This window comes from Nerophis ophidion, linkage group LG21, assembly GCF_033978795.1.
Source record: "Nerophis ophidion isolate RoL-2023_Sa linkage group LG21, RoL_Noph_v1.0, whole genome shotgun sequence".
NCBI lineage: Eukaryota > Metazoa > Chordata > Actinopteri > Syngnathiformes > Syngnathidae > Nerophis > Nerophis ophidion.
The window spans coordinates 5236175-5246174 of record NC_084631.1 but is presented as its reverse complement, the minus strand read 5'-3'; the positions used below and the strand labels follow the sequence as shown (position 1 = coordinate 5246174).

Sequence of the window (10000 nt, the reverse complement as noted above, 5' to 3'; positions counted from 1 at the left end):
TGACTTTACTGAGGAATTTGTGAAAATAAAACAATACAAAAAGAAAGCCATTGTAAGTTAATAATATTAACAAAGGCACTGGTAAACGTGTTAGCATATTAGCTAATGCTGACAATGCCAACTTCATTGCATTACAATAGCACTTTCAAATATGCATGAACACACTCCTACAGACACCACACATGGGATGGTTCGATAAGTACAAACCGTTTGTTATATTGTAAAACTTACTAACGTCACTTGTAGTGATGAATGAAGAAACCATACGAGTAGAAATGCGATGGAACTGCACTTGTACTTCCGGTTAAAAGCTGCATCTAAACAGAAGGGCAACACAGCATTGTAGCACCTCCAGAAAATGGCGCCATAGCACAAACAATAACACACCTATTCAGTGTCTTTGTTTTTTTTTAAACTATTTGCCTTATGGCTGTCAGCGATGAAAAAGCTAAAAGTTAACTGTCCCGTTTTATAAACCACAGGGTTCAAAGTATAGGAAAAAAAGTAACGTCTTATAGTCCGGAATTTAGAGTACCGTATTTTACGGACAATATGACGCTCTTAAAATACTTTTTTTTTTTTTCAAATCTTGACAGTGTGCCTAATGTAAAGAATAAAATTGGTTGAGCTTACCCACCTTGAAGCAATTTTGATAAGTGTGACTAGGAGATGGCAGTCAAACATAAGAGATTAGTGTAGACTGCACCGTTTGATGTGCTTCAACATACAAGTATTATGGTGTGTGTATAAGGTAAGACATATTATCTGGTATTTTGTTTCGCAATATTATCCAAAAGCAACTTTTCTTACCTTCTGGTACCTGCTGAGCTGTATTTGGGATCTGCATAAATCCTGCAAAATTGCGCGGGTCCGCCTTTGTAGTCCGTGTCGACGCTGTAGTCGATAAGCTTCTTCTTTTTCTGTATCTTCTTGTTATGGGACATTCATCCTCCGCTGTTGCCATTTCTAATAAAAGTAAAGTTCTTACTTATATCTGTCAGTAAGCTCGCCATGAAAGAGCTAAAAGATACTGGTGTAGTGAGTTTACATTATTCACCCAAGGAACTTTAGTTATTAGAGTTCTGGTCGGACAAATTTTTTGTTTTCGGATGAGGGAATGCTGCTCCTTTATTGATTGAACTAAAGTCTGAATGAAATTACAACAGTTAGCTCCATCTTTTGACACTTCTTCCACTCCCGTCCTTGCACGCTACACCGTTACAACAAAGATGACCGGGAGAAGACGTTGTCGAAGTTGTGCCATGTAAATAAGACCGCCCACAAAACGGCGCATCCTGAAGCGACTGGCAGAAAAAGGTTTGAAGATGATCTGCAAAACATAATTTTTGCAACATTTTAACCAAAGAACCACCATTACATGTTATGTAGACCACAAGGAAGTGTTATTTGGATGGGAATCAGCACCTCCAAGTCCGAGTCCATGGTTCTCGAAAAAAGGGTGGAGTGCCAACGCTGGGTTGGGGAGGAGATCTTGCCCCAAGTTGAGGAGTTCAAGTACCTCGGAGTCTTGATCTCAAATAAGGGAAGAGTGAATCGTGAGACCGACAGGCGGATCGGTTCGGCGTCTTCAGTAATGCGACCGCTGGATCGGTTCGCAACCGAGTGTGAAGCCACTGGGGTTAGAATCAGCCTCTCCAAGTCCGAGACCATGTTTCTCGCCCGGAAAAGGGTGCAGTGCCATCTCCGGGTTGGGGAGGAGACCCTGTCCCAACTGGAGGAGTTCAAGTACCTTGGAGTCTTGTTCACGAGTGATAGAAGAGTGGATCGTGAGATCGACAGGCGGATCGGTTCGGCGTCTTCAGTAATGCGAACGCTGGATCGGTTCGCAACCGAGTGTGAAGCGACTGGGGTTAGAATCAGCCCTTCCAAGTCTGAGACCATGTTCCTCGCCCGGAAAAGGGTGCAGTGCCATCTCCGGGTTGGGGAGGAGACCCTGCCCCAAGTGGAGGAGTTCAAGTACCTAGGGGTCTTGTTCACGAGTGGGGGAAGAGTGGATCGTGAGATCGACAGGCGGATCGGTGCGGCGTCTTCAGTAATGCAGACGCTGTATCGATCGGTTGTAGTGAAGAAGGAGCTGAGTCGGACGGCAAAACTCTCAATTTACCGGTCGATCTACGTTCCCATCCTCACCTATGGTCATGAGTTTTGGGTTAGGATCGAAAGGACAGGATCACGGGTACAAACGGCCAAAATTAGTTTCTTCCGCCTGGTGTCAGGGTTCTCCGTTAGAGATAGGGTGAGGAGCTCTGTCATCCCAGAGGAGCTCAAAGTAAACCCGCTGCTCCTCCACATCGAGAGGAGCCAGATGAGGTGGTTCGGGCATCTGGTCAGGATGCCACCCGAACGCCTCCCTAGGGAGGTGTTTAGGGCACGTCCAACAGGTATGAAGCCACGGGGAAGACCCAGGACACGTTGGGAAGATTATGTCTTCAGGCTGGCCTGGGAACGCCTCGGGATCCCCGGGAGGAGCTGGGGAGAGGGACGTCTGAGCACCTTTATATATGTATATTAATGCGCCCTATAATCCAATGCTCCTTATACTGTATATGAAAAAAATATCAGAAATAGACCAGTCATCGGCAGTGTGCCTTATAATCCAGTGCGCCCTATGGTCCGGAAAATACGATATAATTTCCAAGTAGCTCGCCGCACACGTCTAACACTTCTTTTGAACTCACACGTTGCTCGTCCCCAGCGTTTTTATGGGAATGATGAGCCAGAGTGAAAGTATGCTTCTGTTTAACGCTCGGATGGCTCTATTTAAACCCGGCACAGCGTCAGTCTGCCGCCATGGTGGTCTGTCACACACGCTCTCACATTGGGGACTTGATCACAGACGTTACGTACACGGTCGGTACGGACCCGTGTGCTGGCTTGATGAAGAGCTGCGGAGTGCGTGCGAGGCCGCGTGTCAGCATGTGATGACAAAAGGGCATTCAGGTGCACTGGACCGTGTGCTGCACCCCTCAACCTCTCTCCTGCCTTCCGTGGCCTCCTCCGTTTACCTCACGCAACTTTCCCTCTCAACCCCCGCCGCGTCCATCTTTTGTTCTGGCTCTTTTGTGCCGCTCTGACACATTCCTCGGCCACGTTTGAGATGGTTGTCGTGGACGAGAAGGATGTGAGAGCAGATCAAACAGAGGGCGACAGTGACGGAGAGCTTGAGAGCTTGAGAGAAAGGAGGCGACTGATGTGGAAAAAGGGACTCCTTGGTGTTTGGAACAGTCATTTATCTTGTGCTCACTTCCTTCACTTTCCCTCTGGCTCATTTTTAGCCCGGGCTCATCAGTCAGAGCGGCGTCGTCCTTGTCAAAAATGGTTTCCCAAAGTCTTGGCGTTAAGTGGAAATGTTCGGTTGTGAGTATTGGCCCGTCTGTAACTGAGGAATGTCATAGTCCAGGGGTTTCAAACGTAAGGCCCGTGGGCCCTCGAACAGGTTTTATCTGGCCCGCGGGATAAGTTTGCCAAGTATAAAAATTAACCATAATTTTTGAATGAAAGAAACTGCTGTTCTAAATGTGTCCTATCTTTATGCTAATATACATTGTCTTTGCTATTGACATGGTACTGATTAGCATTTGTAATCTCAACCTCTCCAAATTTGTGAACACGTTACAATAGTACAATGGCGTGGCGCCGTTGGGAGAGTGGCCGTGCCAGCAACCTGAGGGTTCCTGGTTCAATCCCCACCTTCTACCAACCTCGTCACGTCTGTTGTGTCTTTGAGCAAGACACTTCACCCTTGCTACTAATGGGTCGTGGTTATGGCCTTGCATGGCAGCTCCCACCATCAGTGTGTGAATGTGTGTGTGAATGTGGAAATAGTGTCAAAGCGCTTTGAGTACCTTGAAGGTAAAAAAGCGCTATACAAGTAGAACCCATTTACAATACTTGCAGTATTAACACTTTTTAGGGCGCAACAAACTATACACTACTGGCATTAACTGTCTTGGACTTCCAACAGTAGTTGCAAATTTGTACTTGCAAACAAGGTTGAGAAATTTGAAAATAGTACAAAAATTAGCTGGACAGCAGTTATCCTAATGTTTAAATGTTGCAATAAAACATCAGATTTAATTATCAAAAACAATATTTGTTAAAGCACACTCAAAAGTGCAGAAAACTGGTACCGTTATTGGTTTCCAGGTACCGGGATTTGATACGCTTTTTCGATCCTTGCTACACTTAAATTTTGCTAAATACATTTTACCTGCACTTTGCCTACCGTCTCTGCATCGTAGGGTCCAGACCCACAACGATCAACACTGAAACCTGACAGACAACAGCAGGGGTGTCAAACGTACGGCCCGCGACTAGGTTTTATACGGCCCTCGAGATGGGTTTGCTAAGTATAAAAATGAGCCGGAATTTTTTAATGAAAGAAACTGCTGTTCAAAATGCGTCCACTAGATGTCGCAATAGCAATTCTTTGTATCTTTGAAGATGATGCTACGTATGTTAAAAAAATAAATAAACCACATGTTAGTACACTAGTTCAGGAAAATGAGCAAACTACATAAATAACATCAATATTTTTTTATCTTGATGGATTGAAAATTAGCACCAATGAGTTGACTGATGAACATTTTTTTTCACGCCCCCCCTGAAGTTAATGTTTATTCTTTATCAGTATGTGTCAAGATATTTACGGTCTCACGCTACCGCCTCTCACGTCCCCCACTATTTCAGTTGCACACACATGCAGAAGTTTATGTCGTGCGTGAGCAAGCATGCCAATGGCTATTAATTGTTTTCTCTCACGCCCATTCCCCCCCCCCCCCCCCCCCCCCCCGGGTAGATATATTTTAACACCCACACCCCGCCTCCTGTCTCCCAAAGTTATAGTTTATCTGTTGGTTTGACGATAGTTATTTACGAACACAAACGTATTATGCAATTGCCTCTCACGCCCCCCCTGAAGTTCATGTTAATTCTTTATCAGTATGTGTCAAGATATTTCTTGCTGTTAACGGTCTTACGCTACCGCCTCTCACGCCCCCCACTATTTGAGTTGCACACACATGCAGAAGTTTATGTCGTGCGTGAGCAAGCTTACCAATGGCTATTAATTGTTTTCTCTCACGCCCCCCCCACCGGGGTAGATATATTTTAACACCCACACCCCGCCTCCTTTCTCCCAAAGTTATGGTTTATCTGTTGGTTTGACGATAGTTATTTACGAACACAAACGTATTATGCAATTGCCTCTCACGCCCCCCCTGAAGTTCATGTTAATTCTTTATCAGTATGTGTCAAGATATTTCTTGCTGTTAACGGTCTTACGCTACCGCCTCTCACGCCCCCCACTATTTGAGTTGCACACACATGCAGAAGTTTATGTCGTGCGTGAGCAAGCTTACCAATGGCTATTAATTGTTTTCTCTCACGCCCCCCCCACCGGGGTAGATATATTTTAACACCCACACCCCGCCTCCTTTCTCCCAAAGTTATGGTTTATCTGTTGGTTTGACGATAGTTATTTACGAACACAAACGTATCATGCAATTGCCTCTCACGCCCCCCCTTCCTGCGACTCCTCATGGTGCCACCCCCAGGGGGGCCCGTCCCACTATTTAAGAAGCGCCACATTAAAGGGGCTGTTTGGAACTTGCCCACTGTTACATTTTTCTAGGGGACATCCTTTTTTCACGCCCCCCCCTCCCCTTAAGTGAATGTGTATTTATGTACAGTATCTGTATGTGTGAAGATATACTGTATGCTATTACGTCATTGTCACAATCCCCCAGGGGACTTTTTTTTTTTCACGCCCTCCTGAAGTTAATGTTTAGTCAAGATAGTTCTTGCTGTTACGCTCTTACTCTACTGCCTCTCACGCCCCCTCACTATTTGAGTAGCGCTGGTTTTATGGGTTAAATCTGAATATTTGTTATTTTATTTGTTATATTTTATATATACCTGTCGCATTTAAGTTTGAACTATTATTTTGTTTGTTTTTATGCTCTTTTTAGCAATTAAAGCCCTCAAAGATCAATAATGCAGGACACCATTGATTTATATTATTTAATATTTTTGAGTAATCACAGTGAAAAGGTGAATAAAATCCTACTGAATATATTTGAGATCCGAAAGGTTCCCTCATTCATAAAGTGATATATTTTTATTAGTTTTTTTTTTTTTTACTTTTAACACTTAAATTTCAAGATCAACTTCCGATATATGTGAAGTGTGAACTATATTTATATAGCGCTTTTCTCTAGTGACTCAAAGCGCTTTACATAGTGAAACCCAATATCTAAGTTACATTTAAAGCAGTGTGGGTGGCACTGGGAGCAGGTGGGTAAAGTGTCTTGCCCAAGGACACAACGGCAGTGACTAGGATGGCACAAGCGGGAATCGAACCTGCAACCCTCAAGTTGCTGGCACGGCCGCTTTACCAACCGAGCTAAGCCCCCCCCCTCTGTCGATTTTAAGTTTGAACTATTATTTTGTTTGTTTTATTGTCTTTCGTCAAAACTTTGATGTTTTTATATGGCGACCACACAACAGATGCAATATTTTTGTCCACATAAAACATTTTAAAGTGATCATTTTTAAGTAATAATTCATTATAACATGTATTTTTTTGTTTTTAAGCAATGAAAAAAAACTGAAAATAAAGATAAAAGGGGAAAAAAACTGCCTGCACGGCAGCTTTGTGTCAACATTGACACTTTTTCTCATTAGATTTCACCTCATTCCACTTTTTTTTTGCAATACTATCAATTTTGCAATTTTTGCAGAATGTGTGGGTCGTGGAACTGTGGACCAGCTCTATACTCTCGGCAGGGTTCTTGAGGGTGCATGGGAGTTTGCCCAACCAGTCTACATGTGCTTTGTGGACTTGGAGAAGGCATTGGACCGTGTCCCTCGGGAAGTCCTGTGGGGAGTGCTCAGAGAGTATGGGGTATCGGACTGTCTTATTGTGGCGGTCCACTCCCTGTATGATCAGTGTCAGAACTTGGTCCGCATTGCCGGCAGTAAGTCGAACACATTTCCAGTGAGGGTTGGACTCCGCCAAGGCTGTCCTTTGTCACCGATTCTGTTCATAACTTTTATGGACAGAATTTCTAGGCGCAGTAAAGGCATTGAGGGGTTCCGGTTTGGTGACCGCAGGATTAGGTCTCTGCTTTTTGCAGATGATGTGGTCCTGATGGCTTCATCTGGCCGGGATCTTCAGCTCTCACTGGATCGGTTCGCAGCCGAGTGTGAAGCGACCGGAATGAGAATCAGCACCTCCAAGTCCGAGTCCATGGTTCTCGCCCGGAAAAGGGTGGAATGCCATCTCCGGGTTGGGGAGGAGACCCTGCCCCAAGTGGAGGAGTTCAAGTACCTAGGAGTCTTGTTCACGAGTGGGGGAAGAGTGGATCGTGAGATCGACAGGCGGATCGGTGCGGCGTCTTCAGTAATGCGGACGTTGTACCGATCTGTTGTGGTGAAGAAGGAGCTGAGCCGGAAGGCAAAGCTCTCAATTTACCGGTCGATCTACGTTCCCATCCTCACCTATGGTCATGAGCTTTGGGTCATGACCGAAAGGATAAGATCACGGGTACAAGCGGCCGAAATGAGTTTGGGTCTCTCCCTTAGAGATAGGGTGAGAAGCTCTGCCATCCGGGAGGAACTCAAAGTAAAGCCGCTGCTCCTCCACATGGAGAGGAGCCAGATGAGGTGGTTCAGGCATCTGGTCAGGATGCCACCCGAACGCCTCCCTAGGGAGGTGTTTAGGGCACGTCCAGCTGGTAGGAGGCCACGGGGAAGACCCAGGACACGTCGGGAAGACTATGTCTCCCGGCTGGCCTGGGAACGCCTCGGGATCCCCCGGGAAGAGCTAGACGAAGTGGCTGGAGATAGGGAAGTCTGGGCTTCCCTGCTTAGGCTGTTGCCCCCGCGACCCGACCTCGGATAAGCGGAAGATGATGGATGGATGGATGGGTGTGGCGGGCCGGTAAACGGTTAGCTGCGGGCCGCACTTTGGACACCCCTGGTTTATATATCTGTGTCAAAACATATGCTGTGATATATCCCTCTCACGCACCCCCCCACCCCCCACACACACACACACTCTTTGAGAAACATTGGTGCCGTTGGTTATTCAGAATATTCGGTGTTTTATTTGTGGCGCTTTGTTTTGCTGGAAAAAAATAAAATACCGAGGCTCCAACGGAACGCCGAGCTCGACCTTTTCGCACGACCACCTCCTGGGTTCCCATGAAGTCATGTTGCAAAGTGACAGTGGGAAAGCCAGCGTGTGTTTTTTTTTAGAGCAACACTCTCCAGGATGAAATGTCACATTGTGCTTCCTGTTGCACGGCATATCGCTTCCTGTTTCCTCAGGTTTTTCCATTCCGATGACACAATTTGACCAGTGATGAACTCGTCCTGGGGCCGTCTGCTGTCACTTGTCCGTTATCTGCAGTGGAAAGTAGGCGTGTCCCAAAAAAAAAAAATTATATATATATATATATATATAAAAAATAGAAATTTCAGGTTAATCGCGATTCTTATTTGTAGCAATCGAAAGTAAATTTTTGAGTACCATATTTCCTTCAATTGCCGCCGGGTATATAGTATGCGCCTGCCTAGAATTACTGCCGGGTCAAAATCCTTTTGCAAAATAATTAGCGCATTCTTAGCATTACCGCCGGCTCAGGATTAACGCCGAATCAAACTCGTTTCACAAAATATTATTGTTATTAGCGCATGTCTAGAATTCCCGCCGTGTCAAACTCGTTTCGCCAAATATTTAGCATATGCCTAGAATTTCCACCGGGTCAAACTCGTCACGTCACGAGTGACACTTCACCTGTCATCATTTTCAAAATGGAGGAGGCTGATTTCAATAATTCAAAATCGCATAAAGGGAAGAAGATTAAGAGCTATTCAGTATGATTTAAGGTTCAAGCTATTGATTATGCTAAAAAGAACAGTAAGCAGCTATGTTTTATTAATATACCGTAGCTGCGTGTGTCAAGTATGAGTCATTAAATGACTCCCGCCTCCTGGTGGTAGAGGGCGCTAGTGATCCTTCTTGGGACAACTCTGCTGCAGAAGAAGTGACAACAAGCAGCAAGAGTGACGGCATATCGCTTCCTGTTTCCTCAGGTTTTTCCATTCCAATGACACAATTTGACCAGTGATGAACTCGTCCTGGGGCCGTCTGCTGTCACTTATCCGTTATCTGCAGTGGAAAGTAGGCGTGTCCAATAAAAAAAATAGAAATTTCAGATTAATCGCGGTTCTTATTTGTAGCAATCGAAAGTCAATTTTTGAGTACCGTATGTCCTTGAATTGCCGCTGGGTATATAGTATGCGCCTGCCTAGAATTACTGCCGGGTCAAACTCGTTTCGCCAAATAATTAGCATATGCCTAGAATTCCCGCCGGGTCAAACTCGTCACGTCACGAGTGACACTTCACCTGTCATCATTTTCAAAATGGAGGAGGCTGATTTCAATCATTTGAAATCTCATAAAGGAAAGAAGATCAAGAGCTATTCAGTAGGATTTAAGGTCCAAGTTATTGAATTTGCTAAAAAGAACAGTAAGCGGCTATGTTTTATTAATATACCGTAGCTGCGTGTGTCAAATATGAGTCATTAAATGACTCCCGCCTCCTGGTGGTAGAGGGCGCTAGTGATACTTCTTGCGACTACTCGGCTGCAGAAGAAGTGACAACAAGCAGCGTGTGTTTATTTTTTCCTCTCGCTTGCACTTTTAACATGGAGAATTACATATCTAAAATAAAACAGTTCTCTAAACTGGACTTTCAATCAAAGCAGGAGGTAATAAAGGAAGATCTCCATCGAGGCAGAGACTTTTAAAACTGAAAAAAGATAAGGAAGACTTCTATAAACAAGTTATCGATGCTTTTGATCAGAAGGAGCTGCGCATGGACTTCTTTTATAAGTAAAGGTAGGACCATAATATTTTTTTTTATTAAATGTGCTTTTCATGATGGTATCCTTACATCACACTCAAATTTAT

General features: G+C 44.7%; 2 protein-coding genes across 2 annotated transcripts in view; one reads left to right on the top strand and one right to left on the bottom strand.

The window, feature by feature from the left end:
• Positions 1 to 3250, bottom strand: part of LOC133540243 (putative uncharacterized protein ENSP00000383309) — a 9579-nt gene extending 6329 nt beyond the window's left edge. Inside the window, exon 1 of the mRNA XM_061882834.1 lies at positions 3032 to 3250. Coding sequence (XP_061738818.1) covers positions 3032 to 3250 — 219 coding nt within the window. The remainder of the gene's footprint in view (positions 1 to 3031) is intronic.
• The window catches only part of ciarta (circadian associated repressor of transcription a), a 243471-nt gene that overhangs the window by 66136 nt on the left and 167335 nt on the right, over positions 1 to 10000 (top strand). The window lies entirely within an intron of this gene.